At 45.4% G+C, this 22,797-nt stretch overlaps 1 protein-coding gene and 1 long non-coding RNA gene across 5 annotated transcripts; one reads left to right on the top strand and one right to left on the bottom strand.

The window, feature by feature from the left end:
• Positions 1-251: 251 nt before the first annotated feature.
• On the bottom strand, positions 252-12,134 carry si:dkey-150i13.2 (mitochondrial carnitine/acylcarnitine carrier protein). 4 transcript variants are annotated; one of them, XM_030363223.1, is made up of 9 exons: positions 11,798-12,129; positions 9,720-9,812; positions 9,467-9,594; positions 8,522-8,612; positions 6,908-7,025; positions 6,693-6,765; positions 6,489-6,598; positions 2,001-2,122; positions 1,186-1,686 (listed from the first exon to the last, which is right to left on the bottom strand). In XM_030363223.1, exons 1-9 carry the CDS (start codon positions 11,909-11,911, stop codon positions 1,624-1,626), a joined length of 912 nt encoding a protein of 303 aa, XP_030219083.1. In that variant the 5' UTR covers positions 11,912-12,129; the 3' UTR covers positions 1,186-1,623. The 4 variants fall into 4 exon arrangements, with proteins under 4 accessions (XP_030219091.1, XP_030219083.1, XP_030219099.1 ...); XM_030363231.1 differs by lacking the exons at positions 1,186-1,686; positions 2,001-2,122 and adding an exon at positions 252-735 and having other exon boundaries at positions 11,798-12,134; XM_030363239.1 differs by lacking the exons at positions 1,186-1,686; positions 2,001-2,122 and adding an exon at positions 3,785-4,621 and having other exon boundaries at positions 11,798-12,133.
• Positions 12,135-19,197: 7,063 nt separating this feature from the next.
• On the top strand, positions 19,198-20,342 carry LOC115542842 (uncharacterized). Its single transcript, XR_003976621.1, has 3 exons — positions 19,198-19,624; positions 19,899-20,109; positions 20,224-20,342. It is a non-coding gene; the product is annotated as an uncharacterized LOC115542842 (long non-coding RNA).
• The last annotated feature ends 2,455 nt before the right edge of the window (positions 20,343-22,797 follow it).

The raw sequence follows: 22,797 nt of genomic DNA, 5'->3' as shown, positions 1-22,797 counted from the left end.
TTTTTTTTGTCTGCTTGCAAATACAAAACACACACTTTTCACCGATCTGTAGCCAGGGCATTCTGTGTTGAAATCTTATCTGTCTAAAGTCTAATGTCCTTATATGTGTCCTAGTATTACGTGTCAGTGGTTGTTTTTTTATGATGTTGTCGTGGTTAATGGTCATGTGTCTCTGTCTCATTCACTGAGAAAAATATCCCAGGAGGGACAATAAAACTAGAAATCATTTTATTATTATTATTTAAAAAAAATTTACATTATTTTTATCGAACCTCTTGAGAGATACCAGTAATCTTGAAACACTCAACTATTGTCCCTGTCGCCAAGTGTAAAGACACAAAGACCTTAATCTGTGGTGTCACTAGGCTGTTCTATCGCGGCTAAAGCCCCGGATATTATTTAATTAGCCCCAAATCATTTTCTTTTTTGCTTGCTTTACCTTAGAAACAAACATGGGGATTCCAGGGGCATCTCAAAATAAAGTTGCCCAGTCCTTCTAGATAGTCCTTCTGGTAAGAGAATAAACGGTTTAAAAACATAACCAGACTGTTTACCACCTTCCACATCAATCTGAGGTAGAGTTAACCGCGACATGGAGGAGAAAGGGATTGTTGCCCGCGATTGTTACCCGCGATTGTTGACCGCGATTGTCTCCCGCCGGAGCCACGCTGCCCGCTGCCGAGGCACCAACTCCTGGTGGGCCTCTCCTGGGGTAGAGGTGTTGCTGTGTTTTCTCTACAACAGAGACGACACCAATGTCAACACGAGTAGTTCTAACTGGAGAGACATCCGAGAGATGCTGATCATCATGGGAGAGAACTTATATCTCCTCTTGCATGCAAGTGTCTGAACTTCATACCCCTCGGTTTTACACGCACGACAGTGTAATTGCAGGGCATGCCAAGCCGTGATCGTACCGGCTTGGCAGTGTAAAAATGTCTAGTTTCTCTTAGATATGATGTCTCTGTAATGAATCTGTTTCTTAGATGTCTTGGTAATGAATCAGTTTCTCTTAGATGTCTGGGTTATGAAACATTAAACAAGGCATCTTCTGTCTTTGTTTCCCGCACAGGCTCTGAACCTTATCCCGCCAGAAGTTCTGCTGTAACACAGAAGGACTGCTGGATCCCATGACTACATGTAGACCTACCTATATAGTTGACTTGGTAAGAAGTTCATGAATAAAAAAGTTTACAAAAGCTCTTTATTGTTATATCTTTTTTCATTGACACGTGTCACAAAATGAACCTGGAACCATCCTGATCACATGACCTCACATTATGTATGGCTCCCGTCCACTGGAACCGATGTGAGGTCACGTGATTATCGAGAAAAAACATACATTTCGTTTTCATTTTATAGCAGGTTTACATTAACTACATCCACAACAGGATCTAATTCAGATCACACGTTCTATACATCCCTGAGCAATTCAAAAATTATCTGTAGCTTTGGACATCTGTGGAACTTTTCCCTGAAAATTATAAATGCACATAAATACACAATGTCAAATCAGGATTATAATACTGTAGATAGTCTCATGGCTCTGTACTACATCTAGAATATAAAATACAATTCTGTACTTTAACTAAAGTCATGCTCTTGGCCTTGGCTGAGTAGGTTTCACCAGCTGGGGGCGAGCCAATCCAATCCTTTTAACGCAAACTCAAACCCCAGGAAACAGGCCTGTGAGAGAGAGAGAGAGAGAGAGAGAGAGAGAGAGAGAGAGAGAGAGAGAGAGAGAGAGAGAGAGAGAGAGAGAGAGAGAGAGAGAGAGAGAGAGAGAGAGAGAGAGAGAGAGAGAGAGAGAGAGAGAGAGAGAGAGAGAGAGAGAGAGAGAGAGAGAGAGAGAGAGAGAGAGAGAGAGAGAGAGAGAGAGAGAGAGAGAGAGAGAGAGAGAGAGAGAGAGAGAGAGAGGTTTAGGCTTAAAGAGAAAACAAAGTAAAGAAATTAGTCTGTTTTTATGGAATGAGGGAATTTCTAAATTAAATCTATCTCACCGCATTGGCAGGGAAGGCTCGCAGAAACACTGCGTTGAATCCCTTATAGAGGCCTCTTGGTCCTTCTTCTCTGAGCAAGGTTCTGAGGACGTCTACTTGACCTCTATACTTTCCATCTGCAGCTGTATATATATATACACACACACACACACACACACACAATGTCTAGTTTTGCAATGTTTTTCGTGTAATCTCAACTTATTATTTACTTACTATTTAGTGTCTTTAATGTTCTGTTCCTTGACTGAGACAGGTGTTACAGAGCTCACAGACTTAGCCCAGTGTATTAATAAGCAGCACCCAGTATCAACAATGACATATCAGGGTTGCAAACACAAGCACGATAACCAAAGAACGCTGCCCAAAATAGTAAAAATAATAAATCCTACTGGTGTACAGTATTACTATACTAACCAGTTACTCTCCTTCCCTTATGGGACATAAAGCTTCAATGAGCACCCTCCATTGCATACGGTCCCTGGGAGCATGTTGGGCCTCTCCCCACGACAGGTTCATCTGTTTCGGCCCTTGTGTCACAGTTCTGCGCCAGGTGGTTCTGGCCCCCAGGTTTTCTTTTGCCTGGTGGTGTCCATCTTAAGGCAACCTTTGTGATGCGGTCCTGCTCCGTCCTCAACACATGTCCTAGCCATCTCAGGCGTCTGTGCGTCATCTCCTTGGTGATGCTCCAGCTTCCCGTTTTCATGTACAGTTCATTGTTGGAGATCTTATTAGACCAAAAGATCTGGCATATTCGTCGGAGGCATCCATTATGGAACACCTCCATTCTCTTCATGTCTGTTTTAAAAACCCGCCAGCTCTCTGAACCGTACAGCAAACAGACTTTACATTGCTGTTGTATAGGAGCATCTTTGTTTGAAGGCTGTATATGTTTGATCTCCAGATTGGACAGAGTTGGGCAAAGGCAACCTGAGTTGCCTTTGCAGGATGTCCAGGCGGTACCTCTTCATCTCACTGAGGACTTGTGCTGTCTTGGTGGTCTCAAACATGGTTCGGACGTTCCATGCTCCAATACGGTTCTTGGTTTTAGGCCCTAGTAGGCCCTCTTTCTCACTCCTGACCTCCTTTCGGCTTTCATCTAAAGGGGTCATACTGGGGTATGGGGGTCAGGCAACAGGGGTAACAGGCCAGGTGTCCACAGGATTTCTCCTTGTAGTTTCTAACAGTATTCTTTTACCGGGTGGTGTTCTAAGTGCCACGCCCAACCTTGAGTACCAGGTACTGCCTTTTGCCTCACTCCTCACCCTAACCAGTCTGGAATGAGTGAACCTGCCAGGACCCTCCAGCAAAGCTCTCAGGATCATAGAAGCACGCAAACCTCTCCACCACGACAAGTTCACAACAAGGGGAGAGGCCACTGGTGTATGGACCATATCATACACCCTTTAAGTTGATATCTTCTGTCCTCTGCCATTGTGAAGATCTTCTGTCCCAACTGCAAATGTTGGTTTCAAATGTACCCGACCATGACTTTCTTCTCCTATCTGGTGACATGAATGCTAAAGTGGGAACAAACAATTCCAACAACGAGAGGGCAATGGGCAAGCACGGATGTGGTGAAAGAAACAACAATGGTGTGCCTTGGTTCTTTCACTACCAAAGGTTAAAGGAGAATTTCACCGGTGGAGACATGAATCTGTATTAAAATAATATCACTCCCATAATGCCAATCAGCGTTCACTCCCCGAGGGACGTAACCTAACAGCCAATCAGCGTTCACTCCCTGCAGTCCGGAGGGAGTCCTGGAGCGCTATATCTAAATAATATCATATTATACATAGGTATCTATACAATATAATACAAATCCTGACATTTGTACCCTGAAATTCTCCTGAAAAAATATTACCCCTGAGCAATGTTCCCTCTAAGCTGTGTGAGCAGGCCAGTCGAAGCGGCTGTGCAATAGATCTTTCTGACCGCACACATTTTTCAGACCACACAAACTTTTTTTTCAGGGGTTAAAAATCTGAGCATCAAAGGCGATGTAGGCTAGGTAATAAACATTTAAAATACTGACATGTCTGACAACCAAGCCGGAGGTACGTTAGAATGTTCTTTAGGGTATTCTTTAGGGTACTTTTTGCGGGCCCTGCTCAAGCAGTTATATGCAAAGGCAGGATTTTTCAACAAGGTGGACTTTTGCGGAATAGGGTGGGCCACTATTTTTAATTTTTTATATGGGCAATTTGCCCAAAATTAAACAACACGTGATTTCATCACAGATCAGAAGATTAATGGCAAACAATAATGGGCCACATTGATAATTTATTTTATTTTATTTATCCCCAGGGGGAATTAAAGGCATCATCCATGCATGGAAGCTTTGTAACCATGTAACAAAAAAAATGACCGGTCTGTACAGCCTGAACCCTCAAACACTCAAAATAACGAAACAAAACAGAACAAGTTCTGAACAAGAAATACAAATGAGTTCAATGTGGCTACGCGCCTGCCAGGGCGAAAAGAAAGGCAGAGCAGGTGCCCCAGAAAAGGGTCTGCATAACGTTTCAACATGAGTGGCTCGATGAAATAGTCCAACTAAACTGACTGGTAAATCACCATCATTAAAATGTTCCCAAAGTCCAACCATTTCCCATAAGCACCTACAAGAAAAAACATCCCGTGTCAATAGATTTGCACAACAAATAGGACTGAACATAAGCCTGAAGAAAACAGAGGTGATGACCTTAATCACACAAAATCTCCCATCTATACAAATAAATGGAATAAATATACCCACAACAGAAGAGTTTTCATATCTGGGAAGCACTGTAAGATATGATGGAGGAACAGGCAATGACATCAAAAGCCGACTCAACAAGGCAAGAAGCACATTCAGAATGATGAACAATGTGTGGAAGTCCACGAAGTATAGCATCAACACCAAACTCAAGTTATAAAAGAGCTGTGTTCTCTCCACTTTATTATACAGCTCTGAATGCTGGAGGATGACAGAGAAAGACCTTTCCAAGATCTCTGCATTCCACACAAGAAACCTCAGAATAATCGTACGTATCTTCTGGCCTAACACCATCTCCAACCAGCAATTACTTGCTCGGACAAACCAAGAAAGTATCAAACCATCATTACAAGAAGGCGGTGGAGATGGATTGGCCACATCATGCGAAAAGAACAGGACTACATTACAAGAACCGCCCTACACTGGACCCCTGAAGGCAAGGCTCGCCCAAAACCGACAGGAGTGGAGATCCTTTGTCGCTGCCCTACATGCCAGTAGGCATAAAGGGCAGTAAGTAAGTAAAGTCCAACCATTATAAAGGATATTGAATAAATATCAACCTTGCAGGCATATTGATGCATTTGCTGTCATCTCTTTGAATCCCCTATGGCTAACGCAGGCCCCTGGTCATTTTCGGCAGGGTCGCGTTGTTGTGAATTGCTCAGTGCTGAAGAAATCTCAGGGAACATTGCCCCTGAGGTAATATTTTCTCCGGAGGAAATGTAAATAACCTTATGTGTGAATCAGGATGAGAAAGTCTGTATTTCTCACACCACTTGAGTGGGCGTGTGGATGACGCTTCTGCATGTCATTAAGTGGCATCCTGAATGATTATCAGCCTCTTGACTTTTGTTCGCTGAATGGTTAAAAAAAATAGAAATTGTTTTTTTTATTATTATTTACAACCATGTCAGACTTATTTAAAACAGTCTACCCAGATCCTTCCCTGCTGTCGATGCAGGCTAAACAGCAAAAACAATCTATTTCTCTGGTAAAGCAGTCGTTCGCCTTTCTTCAACGTCGTTTTTTCTATTTGTCTCTTACTCATGCTCCAATCTTTCAACGATGCATGTTGTGGATGCAACGGAATATATGATGCATCGTTGCAGCAACATTTAAGATGATCAGGATCAGTCCTGCCGTTCTGCCTCCATGCTGTCTGTGGTCAAACCAAAACAAACTATAGTGACAGCGGCCGCACTTTGCAAGGCCGCCCCTTGCAAACCTAGACCCCACGTCAAATCCCGCCCCTTACAAGCCCACCCCCCTTAACCCCCCGTTGATTCTACTGATGTCTGAGCGACACAGGTGTCCACATGTAAGGCAACAACAGCGAATCACCCTCAGGGTCGAATTTCCGGATGGAAAATTTCTGAAAGAAATTCTGAAAACTGCTATAGGCTGCAGGTTCGGACAATTAACAGGGTTTGCACAAACTCTGAGAACGGGCACAGATGTAGCGCCGTTGTGTACGAGTATTTCTTTGGATAATGCTACCAATCATGTTTGATCAAAATTGCGAGGGCTATAGGAATAGTGTGGCGTGATTCAAATATATCCGCATTATATATACTTTCATATACCATATGTAGCTCATATACCATAGCTCAACCTGATATTGACCTATACGGATTCATACTAATATTGAGTGGAAACCCCCGATGACTGTGATACATGATGCCATCTGTCTACTCCCCTGCCTTGGTGCCTGTGCTACTTCCGGGACTCACCTGTCTGGAAGTTGGACTTCAGCACGTCGGGGGGGAGGGCGATGGTCCAGTTCAGGATCCCGGCCACGCCCCCGGCCAGGATGATCTTGGGAGTGCTGAGTTGGGACACGCTGTGAGAGAAGCAAACAGCAGGTCAAAGGTCTCTTTGATGGTGCGGACTGTTCTTTGACCTAGTTTAGTATTGTTGGTATTTTATTGACTGACCTTTGACCCTCTGTGGTCAGGAGGTTCTTAAGGGTTTCATAGGTCAGGAAATAGAGACCATTAGAAGGCACATCTGGGAGAGACAGAGCGTTCAGAGAGCTAGAACATGTGACCTTTGGACTCAATGTAAGTATTGCCTCAATATGTGCAAATAAAACATCTGCCTACACACACACACACACACACACACACACACACACACACTGGTTAAGTACCTCTGATCAGAGTAAGCAGGGTGCCTTTGTAGACACTCCGTATCCCCTGCTCCTTAAAGAGCCTCAGAGCACAGTCAATAGGACCTGCATATTTAACTGCTCCACCGCTAGCCTGAACCTGCGACAGAGACATGCAGAAACACACAGCATTAGGGTCGGCCCTGACAGCTTTCATCCAGTCTGCTGACTATGTGGGCGGTACACCTTGTAGCCATGCAGGTTCAACTACCACCTGTAGTCCTATGCTACAAGTCATTCCCTCTATTCTTCGATTAACTTCCCTGCCCCGCTTCACTGTCCCGGCAGAAAGCCGCTAAAACATACTGGTCGTTAAAGGGGTGATATCATGCTTTTTCGACTTTTCCCTTTGCTTGTTATATGACGGAAGTATACATGTTTTACGTCTGCTAAGCTTGAAGAATTGAAATCCGACCCCGGATGAGTATTCAAAACCACCAATAACGCCCCTTAATAAGTGCGTGAACCAGCTTGTTTGCGCTCAGACTTTAGTTCCGTAACAGTATGATGTTAGACTGTGCAGTGGCAGTGCTGAAGTGCAGAAGTCCCACCTCCCGGCTACCCGCAATGTTTACAACTTCTCAGGGCTGTGAATTGCCGACACACATGCAAAGCGTTCGACCAATCCTAACAGAGTGGGCATGCTGACCAATCACAGCAGACTGGGCTACACGGGAGGCAGGCCTTAATGCAAAATTATACAAAATATACAGTTTTTGACGCTGAAATTGGTTTTGCAGAAAATTAACAGTGTGAGAAAGATACAGGGTATTTCTCACATAGAGGCATGCAATCCTATTCTAGCAGTATCCCCAAATGCAATTATTAACCCTAAAAAAGCATGATATGGGATCTTTATAGGGGTAGTTCGTAATTTTGGCATTGGACCTCATTTCCAAGTGAGTCAGTGTGTTTTTTATCATTGGAGACCATTTTCAAAACGTTTCATTCAGTCCTTCTAGTTGCAGAGGTCGCTGGTGCTAGGCTTGCGCAAGTCGCGGTTTCTGCTAGCCTGCTAATAAAAAATGGTTAGGGTTAGGGTTAGGGTTATCGCCAGACTATCAATGTAAATGTCCTCTTTGTTGATAAAATAATGTTAGATTTAAAACTATCCTTGCATAGCAATGTTCACTTTACATTTTGAGGGACTACTTTCTCAGCTGCGGCGGAATTTTATTTTGCTCAGGTTAGTTGTGTAGCAACCAATTCACTACAGCAGAACGTATCAGAGAAGTGTACTCCAGTCGGGACACCTAGTAGTAGGTGCCAAGGCTGACTGGGTAATATCTTTCCGCCGCTGCCGTAGCCTGCTACCAACTACTGGAAAAGTATAAACTAAGTGCAATGCGATGCAATGGTGGTTTTATTTCTAACATTTCCATCAACAGACATTTACACCAATAGTCTGGCATTGTCATTTATTAGCCTCGTCTTCTTGCGCTAGCCTAGCCCAGGCGATATCTGTACTAGAAGGACTAGAAGGACTGAATGAAACGTTTTGAAAAAGGTCTCCAATGATAAATAACACACTGGCTCAATTGGAAATGTGGTCCGATCGCCAAACTTCCGAACTACCCCTTTAACATCCACCCTCACCTGCAGTAAGCACTTGATCCTCTCCCCTGGAGCCACTATCACTGTGGTAAACACCCCCGCCAGGCAGCCCGACAGGAAGATCTGCACGGGCCTGAAGACAACAGAGAACCATGGAAAGGTCAACCATAGAACGGTCACTTCTTCATAATACAATGGGAATCATATAAAATGGTTAATTTAGATTGGAAGTGTTGGATTTCTATCTAAAACATTTCAATTTCATTCAATCTATTTACTCATCTGCATATTGTAAGAGACCCTATCACATGAGAAAAATATCATCTATGTATTTGTTAGCTTATCATTTAGGTTTATTTTGGAGTTGGAATAACACATCATATAAAATGACATTAGAAAAAGTGTATACTGATAAACAACGTGCCCTCATGGGTACAAATCACTAGCCTGGCTCTTGCCGGACCAAGCATCGTAGATTGCACGTTGGTCTTCTCGAGACCCTTCTGCAGGGCGAATTCAAATCACCGGCAGAATGGGCGGCCCAGTCTAACAAATCAAATGACATGGCTCCAAACGGACCACAGACATATTCTAATGTTAATATAACTGTCCAAACCAGAAGGTCCCTGTGTGTGTAGCATTGGCAGACCCTTCAGCAGGGGGTGGGGCAGATACGGGCCAATGATAGACCAGGGGAGGGCAACAGGCACACAGTTATAAATAACTCTTGTTCTGCTATTCTGATCAGTCAGACGACAGACAGCGAGCTCATAGGAACGGCCATCTGCGAAAAGCAACTGAAGGCGCTAGAGAGGCGGAATGATCACTAGAACCAAACCACAACATCTCCCCATCCGCCAACCTGGCACTGAAACATCCCTTTACAATGTCTCGTTCCTCCTGAGGCTGGAGAGTTGATCTTCTTGATGATACCGTTTTACAAGGCGGATGGCTGAGCGTAGATATTGAGTATGCGGTGGTACTCACGTCAGTGCTTTGCCAGAGTTGCCTTGCTGAAGCTGTTTCCCCAAACCGAAGCCAAAGAAACTAATGGCCATCATAGGAGCAACTCCAGCCAGGGGAGCCCCCATGCCCTTGTACAGGCCCAGGATCCCCTGACCACAAGCAGAGACACATGCATTACACACATGCACACAATAACACACCATGCACACAACATATGCATTTCAATATTTATGTGTGTGTGTGTGTGTGTGTGCGTGAAGTAGCATGTGTTCACCTCTTTGGAGATGGTCTTGTGGAAGCAGTCATAAGTTCCTCTGTAGAGCAAGAGCTGGCCGGGGGAAGCTTTGGGCTGAGTCTGTAACCTCACCTGGTATTAGGAGAAGTCAAAACACAGCAGATCCTAAATGTTAGGAGAAGTCACAAAACATTACATCCGAAATGTTAGGAGAAGGATGCGTGTGTGTGTGTGTGTGTGTGTGTGTGTGTGTGTGTGTGTGTGTGTGTGTGTGTGTGTGTGTGTGTGTGTGCGTGCGCGCGTGCGTGCGTGCGTGCATGCATGCGTGCGTGCGTGCGTGCCTGCGTGTGTGTGTGTGCATGTGTGAGTGTGTGTGTGTGCATGTGTGAGTGTGTGCGTGTGTGTGTGCGTGCGTGCGTGTCTCCCTTATGCCCTGATCGGGTAGGATCATTACCTCGTTACCACTGGTAACAGATAATCCCTACCAAACACATGGTTGCTAGGCTATCAAAACAGGGTTCTCTGAGAACAGCACAGATACATTTTGTAACTCCCATAACCATATCTTATCCCACCATTAGTGATATAACGAGGTAGCACCGTGTCAAAACAAAATGGGACCTTTGAAGGTATCAGACTTTTACTATGTTCCGTGCTGAAGCACTTGGGGTCCACCCCCCCCCCCCCCCCCTCTTTCTGAAGTCAGACACACCCAGACGGTTATTGTCGAGTTGGTTTGAGGACGGTAGTGTAAGTGCTGTATGAGTATGGAGCATGGAGACAGACTGATAACGAGGGACACACCCCAACGGCTGCTTCTGCTCCTGTTGGAGGGGGGGAGGTTCTGAGCCCCGGGTGATTCTGGACTCCTGATAGGAGGGGGAGAGGTTCTGAGCCCCGGGTGATTCTGGACTACTGATAGGAGGGGGGGAGGTTCTGATTCTCGACTCCTGATAGATGGAATGGTGCTCAGGTCTGAGCCCAGGCTGAGGGGGGAACATGATTCAGTTCATTGAGGGTCTCTAGGTCTTTTCTGGCTTGCTGGATCCAGTATTATCTGCCAGGTACTTGCCCTATGTTGGGCCATGGTCAGGACAATAGGACGGGGTATTAATGTGAGTTAGGAGGGCACTCTGTCGATGCCAAGTGTTGGAATAGGCTTTGAAGGTGACAACAGATATGACTTTGCAGGCAGGCAGGTTATGTCAAGTGCATCTATAAATATATAGTGTCATTATGAACACCCAAACAACATGTTGTTTTTAATTGATGATTATCAATGTATACCCTTGAATGCCTAACAAATGCTGGTATAATATATTTACCTGCAACTCCTGTATGAGGCCTGTAACTTTGGCACATATGCAGTGTGTCGTGATAAAAGATTTAAACTTTGTATACCTAACCCTAAAGCAGTCTCCACTTCTTGAGCTATGCACACACATGTGCTGCAGTATAACATTTGAATAGTAGGACTTTATGATGACGTTTGTTGAATTCTTGATTCTGATTGGTCAATAACGTGCACGGTGTGCATTCCTTTTCAATGACAGGACGGTGGACACTCCTGCTTTAAAGACCTACAAATAAATGTGCTACCAATCCAACACGATCTAACATTAACAACAACCACGGCCACATGACTATCCCCAAGATGTTTACTACCTTATAGTTACTTTTCCTCTATAACGTTACAGATGACAGTAACTAGTATTCTAACCCTAACCCTAACCGCTGTGGGTGAATGTGGTAAAAGGACACCATAATCCTCGATGCATGATCGGTGAAGGGTGTGCCGGGGTCTGGGTGCTGAGCTCTCCGAGTCAGCATGGAGATCCTGGTCGATATTAACTCTTCACTGCCACGGCAGTGATGGTTAAAAAAAGTTGCCTTTAACGTTTCCTCTGACAGGGAGATTAGCAAGATTAACCCGGATTTAAAGTAGATAACCCTCCTAGACATCTAATCGCAAACTCGTGTTAGTAAAATAACATGCCTGCACCACGTCGACCACGTCAGTTTATTTTCTATACTAAAGGAAAAAAGATAAAAGAACGCCTTGTGTATGGATCGGTATAAGACAGAAGGCATCAGCCCAGACCGAAGACAAGTCTCACCTTGATCGTGTCAAGCGGGTGTCCGGCGAGCAGGAGACAAGCTCCGGCGACGCCCCCCGCCGCGAAGTTCTTCAGCGGTGAGACCCGCTGACCGGCAGCCTCCCCGTCCCCCATGTCAGCTTCAGAGTCAAACCGATCACACACATTCCCTACTGGGATCACATGGACGGGGACGGGGTGTCGTTCAGCCTCTAGAGTCCAGCGGGCTGCCTCCAATTATCAAGCTGCGTCTACATTATCTCACTGTTCACTTTTTTCTTTTCTTTGACTGGTGGTCATAAGAATCTCTCTCTCTCTCTCTCTCTCTCTCTCTCTCTCTCTCTCTCTCTCTCTCTCTCTCTCTCTCTCTCTCTCTCTCTCTCTCTCTCTCCCTCCCTCCCTCCCTCCCTCCCTCCCTCCCTCCCTCCCTCTCTCCCTCCCTCTCTCCCTCCCTCTCTCCCTCTCTCTCTCTCTCTCTCTCTCTCTCTCTCTCTCTCTCTCTCTCTCTCTCTCTCTCTCTCTCTCTCTCTCTCTTCTCTCTCTCTCTCTCAGCACTGACCCCTGCCTGTTGCCTGCTGTACTTTGACCTGAAGAACCTGACCTTCTCCAGTACTGATTCAATAGACTGATTCAATAGGTCTAGCCTCGACTCCAGTTCAGTGAGAAAAGCGTTGTTGCAGAATAAAAGTGTTTGTTATTGGTTTGTTAATATTGTCTTTCAGTATGCCTCAGAGAGAATTAATGAATGCTCATAGGTGTTAATGAAGAATAATTGTAGTTTTGTAACTACTTCTACAACTACTTATGGTGTTTTTCACTGTTAACCTATATAATCTACCTGTGTTAATCATTGCCTACATCACCTACAAAAGAAATGAATACTCTTGAACATGAGTAATGTTAAATTATGTTTAAATTTGTAAACATAACATTTTCAGATCTAGGCCTCTGATCTTTTTACAAACCCAAACTCTTAGGTAGATAACTCCCAGGAAAAATCCACCACCTTGTCTTTAACAATTATTCAGATAAAAATTTGGTGTAGTGTCACAACAACTTTCTCGATGTTCCACATGTAGTGAGCGCAACACATACCCCCGTCCTCCCAGCGGGGTTAGTAGGCCTCCAGTAGTGTTAGTGTTATACTGATTACCATTCTCCAGTCCAACATCAACAGCCATAGGACAGAATGCACTGTCGGTTTAATCAACAGGCCAACCAACTGTTACAGCTCCTTTTCTCCTCTGAATAGGTGTCCTGTGCCCTGTTACCGGAACTTTATCGGACTCTGAGCATCCTTATTGAAAGGCGAAACACTGAAGGCTTTGTTGAAATTCTCCTTACATGCAAAGAGCAATCAATAAATCAAGTGCTTTGACAAAAACAAATACAAATACAAAGAAAATAAATCTCTTCACGGGCACAGACATTTTGATGCGAGCGTCATCACTGCTCTCGGTCTACTCTCAGAATTCCGAGAGATGAAGACAAAAAGGGGGGTGTGCCTGAGAAATGCCGCAAGAAAGCTGGGAGATTTCTGACTTCCGACTCGGAAGGCTGGCGTCCGAGGGTTCAGGAACAAACCATGAAACGCGCCTATCTATAGGCGCTCATCGTCCTGGTGATAACGAGACGTGTCAAAAGTGATGATGCTCACGCTTACGTGTGTTCCCGACAGCGACCGCTCACGCACACTGCGTTGGGAATCTAAAAGTTCTTCACAGCAGGGTTTTTTTTATCCGATAAAAAACAGAACTGAACAGAACTTATTAGGATCAGGTTTGCATGCCTTTATTTCCTTGATGCCTAACACCTACTATCCTTTTGCTTTTATTTATGAGAAGCACATAAAGTATTGCCACTGTATGGAAGGCAACACTTGCCCTTATCTAGAGCTGGTTTACCAGTACACAATGTTTACAACTGAGCAAAGTCGATACCAACAGACGGGTACAACGTCGATCAATAACAGAGGTGTCAAATAACGAAGTACAAATACTTTGTTACCTTACTTCAGTAGAAATTTTGGGTATCTATACTTTACTAGAGTAAATATTTTTCAGCCAACTTTTTACTTCTTACATTTTCAAAGACTGCCTTCTGTACGGACAGGGGGTTGTGGCAGTTCCGGGTCCTCAGTTTCGGCCTGTGCAATTCCCCAGCCACCTTCGAGAGACTCATGGACAGGTTGCTGGCTGGCATCCCCCGTCAGAGATGTCTGGTGTATTTGGACGACATCCTGGCCCATGGGAGCTCCTTCCAAATGGCCCTGGAATCGCTGAGGCTGGTGCTGCAGAGGGTGGCGGCGGCGGGCCTGAAGTTGCACCCGAATAAGTGCCGCTTCATGAGAAAGGAGGTGGAGTTTTTGGGTCACAGACTGTGGGGAGAAGGCATCAGCACACTGGAGGAGAAAGTGCATGCAGTGAGAGACTGGCCGACACCAACTGACCAACGACAGCTGAAGAGCTTCCTCTGCCTGGCCTCATATTACAGGAAGTTTGTGCGAAGTTTCTCCTGCACAGCTGCCCCCCTGCACCACCTGCTGCAGAAGGACAGGGACATCACCTGGACGCCACAGTGCCAACAAGCCTTCAGCTCCCTCCAGAAGGCACTGACTGAGGCCCCCGTCCTCATCCCCCCGGACCCCGGGTTGCAGTCTACTCTGGACACGGATGCCAGCGACTTGGGCATGGGTGCAGTGCTGGCTCAGGCGGGGCCAGAGGGGGAGAGATTGGTGGCGTATTTCAGCAAAACCTGCAACAAGGCTGAGCGCCGCTACAGCGTCACGCGCCGAGTGCTCCTCGCCATGGTGGCGGCGATTAAGCACTTCAAGTACTACCTGTGTGGCAGGCCCTTCACTGTAAGGCCAGATCATTTGGCACTGCAGTGGCTGATGTCCTTCAGTAAACCAGAGGGCCAAGCTGCGTGCTGGATTGAAACGCTGCAGTCCTACGTCTAAACGGTGGTACACAGGGCCGGAGCCAGCCACGCCAACGCCGATGCCTTGTCCCGACGCCCCTGCGCACTGGGAGGGTGCCAGTACTGTGAGCGGAGAGAAGCGCGTGAGAGATAGCTCCGTATCGAGGAGGAGACATGCCCCATGCACAAGGGGGCCGGACCAGTCTGCCGCGGAATGCAGATGGTTTATGCAGCCGAATGGCAGACACAACAGGAGCAGGACATGGACATACCACCGGTGTGACAGTGGGTTGAGGCAGGACAGATAACACCCTGGGAGGAGCTGACTGGGAGCACCACTGAAACGAAAGGCATGTGAACTATGTTTGAGGCGCTGAGAGTGAGGGATGGAGTGCTGCAGAGAGCCTGGAAGGAACCTGCTACGGGAGAAGAATGGTGGCAGGTAATAGTCCCCAGTTCACTGAGAGACTGTGCTGAGAGCATCCCATGGGACCGCAGGAGCAGGGCACTTCGGAGTAGCAAAAACACTCCGCCGGCTTCGTCAGAGGTTTTACTGGGGGCGGGTCAGAAGTGACGTAGAGGAATTTTGTCGCCGCTGCGACCTCTGCGCGTCCTACAAGGGTAGGACCCCCCCCCCCAGATCAGTCCCGCGCACAACTACAACAACAGGCGTTGGGGGCTCCCATGGAAAGAGTAGCTGTGGACGTCATGGGCCCATTCCCCCGCACGGACGCAGGCAACCGGTACGTTTTGTCGCCATGGACTTTTTTACTAAATGGCCTGAGGCGTACGCAATACCAGATCAGGAAGCAGAGACGGTGGTTGACGCTCTGGTAGAGGGCATGTTCAGCAGGTTCGGGGTGGCAGAAACCATCCATAGTGACCAAGGGAGGAACTTTGAGTCGTGGGTCTTCGCCGCCATGTGTGAGCGCACGGGCATGCATAAGACCCGGACCACAGCCCTGCACCCCCAGAGCGACGGCCTCATCGAGAGGTTCAACAGGACCCTGGGAAAGCAGCTGGCAATCCTCACAGCGGAACATCAACGGGACTGGGACATGCACCTGCCCTTCGTCCTCATGGCCTACAGGTCCGCTGTTCAGGAGTCCACCTCATGCACGCCTGCCCTCCTCATGTTGGGGCGGAAGCTACGGACGCCCGTGGAGGTGGCCTTTGGCAAGCCCCCTGACACCCCTGCTGTTCCTCCGGGGAGAGAGTACGCCAGGAGACTCCGGGATCGGATGGAGTCCGCCCATATCTTTGCCCGGGACCAGCTGGAGAAAGTGGGCATGAAACAAAAAAAGAACTACGACATAACGTCGAAGGGAAGACACTTCCAAGCTGGAGAGCTGGTTTGGGTGTACCGCCCCCGCAGGAAGAAGGGACGGTGCCCCAAGTTGGACTGTCATTGGGAGGGGCCTTGTCAGGAGGTGGAGCTGGGTGAAGTAGTGTACCGGGTCCAGCTGCCAGGAAAGAGGAAGAAGGTTACGCTCCGCAGAGACAGGTTGGCCCCGTACAGAGGGGACTCCCTTCCCCAAGCTCAGAGTCCCAGGTGCCCGCCCGGAGGGGCGACAGCGCAACCGCTGCATGCAGCTACACAGGGGCACACGAGCCCTATCCAAGTCCCATTTCCCCTGCACATACTTCCCCAGAGACAGCATCTAAACCCCCTGTTCTCATCCCTCCTTCCCCCTTCCCACCGCAGTCACCTTTCACTGCACAGGGGCGTTGCCCCAACCGCCGGGCAGATGCGCCTGCGTCCCCCACGCGCACGGGCGGCCTTCCCTACCGGCGGGTTAGGCGGTCGCCTAGAGCGCCATCTAGAGGGGGAGCGCAAAACAGTGCGTCCAAAAAAAAAAAAAAAAATCTTATTGGTTACAACCCCCCCCCCCCCCCCCGTCAACAATCTCGCCTAGAGCGCCAAATGTGCTGGGGCCGCCCCTGCCCACGCAGTCGCGGAGACAGGGAAGTCGGCCGGCCCGTTTCAGAGACTTTGTGTAGTCCCTCGGGACGAGGGACTTTGTTTGGGGGGAGCTGTGTAACGAGCTGGGTTCATGTGGTTCTGTTATTATGCGTTCAGCAGCAGTACAAATGTTCTCATGTGTTGGGTTATGCACTAATGTTATTAGTGGAGGTTAATTGGGGATTGTCTCAGGAGAAGGGGGGGACGGACAATGTGAGGGAGGGTCCGGAAGCAATGGGTTGTTTTGATTTAGAACTGTGTTACGGCTTAATGTACGGGTGTTCACGGCCAACAGTGATCGGAGATAAACTTTGGATTTACTAAATAAAGAGCAGGATTGCAAGCCAGACATCGCCTGTTTATTCAACGCTGCACCACCGTGGGGTGAACGTTACAGTATGTTACATTTACAGTGAGGCAAATATAATTTTTGCTCCTCGTTGTAGTTCTCTATCAGCAACATGTTCATCGACATGATCCTAACTCTCCTTCTCTGAGAATTTATAGGCGTGACATTACCCTAATTACTCGCATAGGCCTATTAGTTTGTCTTCAATTAATTAAGTAATCACATTTGCATACACACACCAAGAGAAAACAATGACAAGTAATTGATTGACGTAGGTGAGGGCAGATTCCAGACTTCCAGACCACAAAAAGTAGCCTAGACTATTTCATAATATATGTCAACATTATTAGCGTTTTTATTTATTATAGTTTTATTATATTAAAATTCACTTTACATTCCCATTGAGTTTTTGTTGGTAATTATAGCACACAATGCATCCACCATTAAGTTAAGACTGCATCTGCTGGGGTACACTAGAAATCAGAGTACTTCCGATTTCCAAGCAGTTTAAACCGAGTCAGCTGGGAATCAGCTGAGCCTGTGACAGCGATCACGTTCAACCTCGTGCACAGCTGCGTGTTCAACTCCAAAACCTCTGTTTTAAGGAGTACGGTTTTAAAGCGCAGCAATGCTAACTGACAGAGCAATTGGCCCATATATTTTTAGATAAACAGCTTATCTTAAGTATGTGTGTGTGTGTGTGTGTGCGTGTGCGTGTGTGTGTATGTGTATGATGGCTGGTTGAAGCAGCCTCACCTGGTCGCCTCTGATTGGACTCTAGGGCTGGGTGAGGCTGCACACCTGTTGCACATTGACTAATCAGTGAGCACAGGTTAAACCAGCCATCCCCACGCTCGCTCAGGCAGAGCTCCTGCATGGCAGCACGGAACACCGGGCCACGGATCATTTGCAGCCAACCGTATACATAAGAGATCTGAACATCACCTGCCTGGGTCCTCAATCTGGAGCAGCCCAATCAAAGACCCCCCGGGTGATGTGCAGCATGAACACAATAATGTGTAAAAGATAAATATATATACATATATATAAATCATTATGTTGGGGGTAAAATGTGCGGTCCTGTTCATCCCCTCCCTCACAATATCTCTGCCTGGGCGAAAGAATTATCATTCAGTCCAATTGCTAGCCAAATACATTTGGCAAACCAACATACTTTAATTAATGATTGCTAACCCAGGCAGAGTCAGTGGTGGTGGACTAGGGACACTTGACGTTATTGACATTGAACACCTTAGTTAAGGACACTCAATTTCATTGTCCCTAAGTTGAATAAGCTCTCTCTCGCTCCAAAATCAGTTTGAAATGAAACTAGGTCAAAAGAACTGGGGCCAGATCAACCTGAAGTTCAGACCATACAGAGGGGTCTGAGGACGGAGGAGCCTGTGTGTTGGCTGGACCGCCAACCTCCAGCTCAGGAGCCGCCATTGAATGCTCAGGTAATTATTTGTTTATAAACGTAATGACGTAACTAAATCGAAAATTAAAAGGTAAATATAGATATCCTTGACCAAAAATGAAGCCTTGGCAAACTTTTTATACAAAATATCTAAACATAGTATTGGTATTGTAGTGAAACAGGCAGACATCTGTTCTGTGTAGAATCCAAACTCCTGTAGAGGAATGGGTGCAGGAGCCGTAACGAGGGAAGCCGGGTCCTGCTCCCATTCCTGGACTTCTAGCAGGGTTAAGAATAGGACCAACAGGGCTCAGTTATACACAACAGGTACATGAACCAAACAGAGACGGCATGCAGCAATGTAGAAGGTACTCAACTAGAAAATAAGTCGGAGGGGAAAAGGTATGAACACGTAATCACTTTTATTTAAGATTAATAAGTGTCTTAGTTGAAACATCGATTGAGAGAATCTACATTATATATATTCTCCATTATTTATTTATCTTCGTGGTGATGTTTTAGGGTCCTGTCAATCAAATAATCCACAGTCCAAGTGGTGGCAGTAATGCACTGAGATGATAGATGTCAACCGGCAAAAAAACAAAGAGGAATCTGATGGCACACTACTTGGCTGGCAATCATAAGCAGTTAAAGAGTTAAGTTGAAGGGAGTTAAGGATTCTTAGACACTAAGCCACTGAATGTTTTAGGGAAGAAACGCAATGGGCCTATCTCACAAAAATCGGAAATGACGTCACACCGGGTAAACATTCTTCCGGTGAAGTCATTTCAGCTGTTGACGTCAACACAAAAATGCAGCGTTTCTTCGCCACTTCCCTAGTGGGTTTTCCAAAATTACGATTCGAAGATGTGCAGAAGATTGTGGAGTCACCCTCAGCAACACCATTGTCAAATATCATGGATTACTCGACCGGAAGTCCCTTTACCCGGTGAAGGCAAAATCGAACGCCGAACCAGGAAGTTGTGAGATAGGCCTGAGCATAGACATCTTATAGAAAAAAAAAAAATAGTCAAACAAACTTATCCTTTTATATATTGTATTATGCATAATGTTTCTTAATTTCAGTTGGTAAAGGGCAGGGCTACGTCTACCTCCAGAAGAGCTGACGAAAGCCTGTCCGTGGCCTCTGAGGATTCCCCAGAATTGACAACCTCACACCCACAACCTCAGCCTAATGATGTGAGTATTTCTACTTTAAACATCATATCATAATGTTCCTGGACATATTCAAATCTCACGTTTTGCTGCCACTCATTAAACACTCACAAATAACTGGCTTTGATAGCTGATGACTATAAGAAAGAATGTGGATGTGGGACATAAACTAGTGGTGTCAAAGTGATGTTTGTGAAGTGAAACATTACTCAAACCATGTTCATCCTTTTCTTTCTTTCTATTAGGACCATGTCTAGTGAAACATTACTCAAAACATGTTCGTCCTTCTTTCTACTAGGATCATGGATATGCCTTGCCTACTTCTCCTACTGCTGTTAAGGCTAAAATCAATCAACATTTGGCAAGATTGGAAAGTCTGGAGCGAGAAAAGAAGAATACCATGTCCAGAGAAAAGAGGGCAAAGACCACAGTCAAGGCTCTTTTGGGGGATTTGAGGGAAAAAAACCTCATTAATGAAGAGCTCAGTGAGAAGCTTGCGTTCTACTCAGGTAAGACAAAATTAGCACTTGGAAATTCATGTACATGTTATTGTTACTCTCTTTATTAAACTCCTTGGTTATTATCTGAAGGGGACTAATTAATCTTTGCTCATAACATTTCAGATCTTAAGATGGACTTTGTGGCAAAGAAGGGCCATGAGTACACGCAGAACTGCAGAGAGTTTGCACTCACGCTCCATCTTCATGGTCCAAAGGCATACAAATGCCTCAGAGAGACTCGACATTTTCCCCTCCCACATCCACAAACATTACAAAGGTAGGTAGGCTTAATGTTGTCCGATTTGAATTTTTGGAAAATACTGATGTCAACATGTTATAGCTTCTTCTCAATATTTTTACAGGTGGATGCCAAGCCTGGCCTGAACAAGATGATGCTGGATATGCTGGAGAGAAGATGCCAGGGAGACCCGACTAAATATGGATGTGTTTCACTCATGTTGGATGCCATGTCCATCAAAAAACATGTGCAATATAATCCACATACTGAGTCAATGTCTGGTTTTGTAGACATGGGTGATGGAAACAATGAGAATGATGTTGCTTCGGAGGCTCTTGTGTTCATGGTTGTTGGCCTACAAGGACATTGGAAGGCTCCCATTGCATACTTTCTGACCAGGTCTCTCTCTCCAGAACCACAGGGGGTCCTTCTTAGTCAGGCTTTGGAGGAGCTGCATGCATTTGGTGGACTGGTGGAAAATGCTCTGGTCTACATAGCAGGATTTGTAGTCAGGCAGATTCTACGAAAGCTGTCCTTTGCTGTGTGCCGTTGGAGCTTGGTCAGAGATGCTGTGCCATCTTCATTTGACAAGAACTTCCACCTTCTGACCCTGAAAAACAACGGCGGCCTAGTGATTCCATCACTAGGCACAGTGAAGGTTTGATTTTATTATCTTGTTTTTTTTTATATTAAAGTTGCTTTTTACTTATTTTCTCTGTTCTGTAGTGTCTTTGAGCACTGTGTAAAGCACTATATAAATATAATGTATTGTTGTTGTTATTATTATTATAAGGTGCTGAGAGCTGCAGAGAGGGTGATCCGCCAAGCTTCAACAATGCAAGCTGAAGCTCCTAAGGTGTCAACAGTGCTACACATCGTCCGAGGGGAGATTGGAACGGAGGATGTATTTCTGCTTGGGGAACACATTGAGGAGACGCAGTTTGGCATCGACAACCACCATTCGGACTTGCTCTCATTGGTTGTGTCGGTGTTTCATAAGATAAGGCTGCACCACATTGCCAAACTCGCCTCTCTTGAACTTCAGAAAGGAAGCACGAGAAAGAAGCTCTGTAAAAAAGTCCTCTTTCAGGGGTTTTAACCCTAACCCTGGCTGCTTTTTATTGTATTTTTGAATTTCACTAGTTCTGTTCTGTTCATTTTCCTGTATATTTATATTTAGTTTATTTACTGTAAATAAACATTCCATCAGACCTATGGAAAGAAGGAAGTCAAGCAAATACTAATACTTTCATTTTTACTTGCATGTTGAGCATACAGTTTAGAAATATGTACCTGATACCTTTATGATTCACATGCCGCTATGTCTTTATAGATTATTGACAGGCTGTTTGTTACAATGAATGGACGCAATCCTCGTGCCAAAGGATACAAAGCTCCCTTGGTTGCTTTTAATTGGACGGAGAGAAAAGCATTTTTCTCAAAAGCTAGGGAGTACTTGCTCACTTTGGTGACCAAAGATGTAACCCCCCTTCACCGGTCTAAGAGGTCAATTCAAATAGTGTTTGTTAAGTTCATGCCATGAGTTCTCCGATACTCTTATTTCCTTTTGCATCGTGTTCCTAAGATGCTCCGTTGTTCTGTTATGCATCGTGTTCCTAAGATGCTCCGTTGTTCCCTTATGCATCGTGTTCCTAAGATGCTCCGTTGTTCCCTTATGCATCGTGTTCCTAAGATGCTCCGTTGTTCCCTTATGTTAGTTCTGTTCTGATAATTTTCCTGTATATTTATCTATATTATTTACTGTAAATAAACATTCCATCAGCAGATTTGTATTATGATGCATTCTCATTTTAGGCAAAGTATGAGACAAAACAGTATAATTGTAACCATGAATAAGTCATTCAATTAACAATATTTAAATACTAACATTGTTGGGTAAGAATTTGGTTTTATTCTGAATCCAGTGAAACGGATTGGTGGTTTTAGCTGATATAAAAACTTTCAGGTGTTTTATGTTTAAATATTTGGCAGACGCTTTTTTCTAAAGCGACATACATATAAAACAATCACTGTAAACATAATCATTTAAGGAAAGAATGAAAGTAAACACAAAATATCAATACAAAGTGTCAAGACAGAATAAACTGCTGCTGCAGCCACAGTCAGAGATTCAGTCTATAAGGTCCCTAAGATATATACATATCTAATGTATTAATACATTGCTTATGCAGGATATATATGTCATTGTTTCTTCAACTTAAAAAATTCCCAGTTTTGATCTCGGATGTCTGGTCACTTAAAGCATATCAGAATATTATTAGTGTTAAGCCAACTATGAATAATAAAACACGCCAAACCATGTGGCCTTTATCATAGCTACACGTATGACAAAAAAACGCATGAAAATCAGTGGTATTCAGTGAGGTATGATTAATTAAATGCGCTGACAGTTCATTGCTCCAGCCAAACGGATTGCACTGAGCGGAGCGGATGACCAC

The sequence above is a fragment of the Gadus morhua genome, chromosome 1 (genome assembly GCF_902167405.1).
Source record: "Gadus morhua chromosome 1, gadMor3.0, whole genome shotgun sequence".
Classification (NCBI taxonomy): domain Eukaryota; kingdom Metazoa; phylum Chordata; class Actinopteri; order Gadiformes; family Gadidae; genus Gadus; species Gadus morhua.
The sequence above is the reverse complement of the archived record's forward strand: the minus strand, read 5'-3'. Positions and strand labels throughout refer to the sequence as shown.

Bases quoted from the DNA above. Each gene is read 5' to 3' on its own strand.
- si:dkey-150i13.2 (XM_030363223.1), bottom strand. From the start codon at position 11,911: ATGGGGGACGGGGAGGCTGCCGGTCAGCGGGTCTCACCGCTGAAGAAC. The intron at 8,613-9,466 runs GTGAGTACCACC...TGTTGTCTTCAG, and splicing joins AACTCTGGCAAAGCACTGAC to GCCCGTGCAGATCTTCCTGT. The intron at 6,599-6,692 runs GTCAGTCAATAA...CTTCTCTCACAG, and splicing joins CTGACCACAGAGGGTCAAAG to CGTGTCCCAACTCAGCACTC.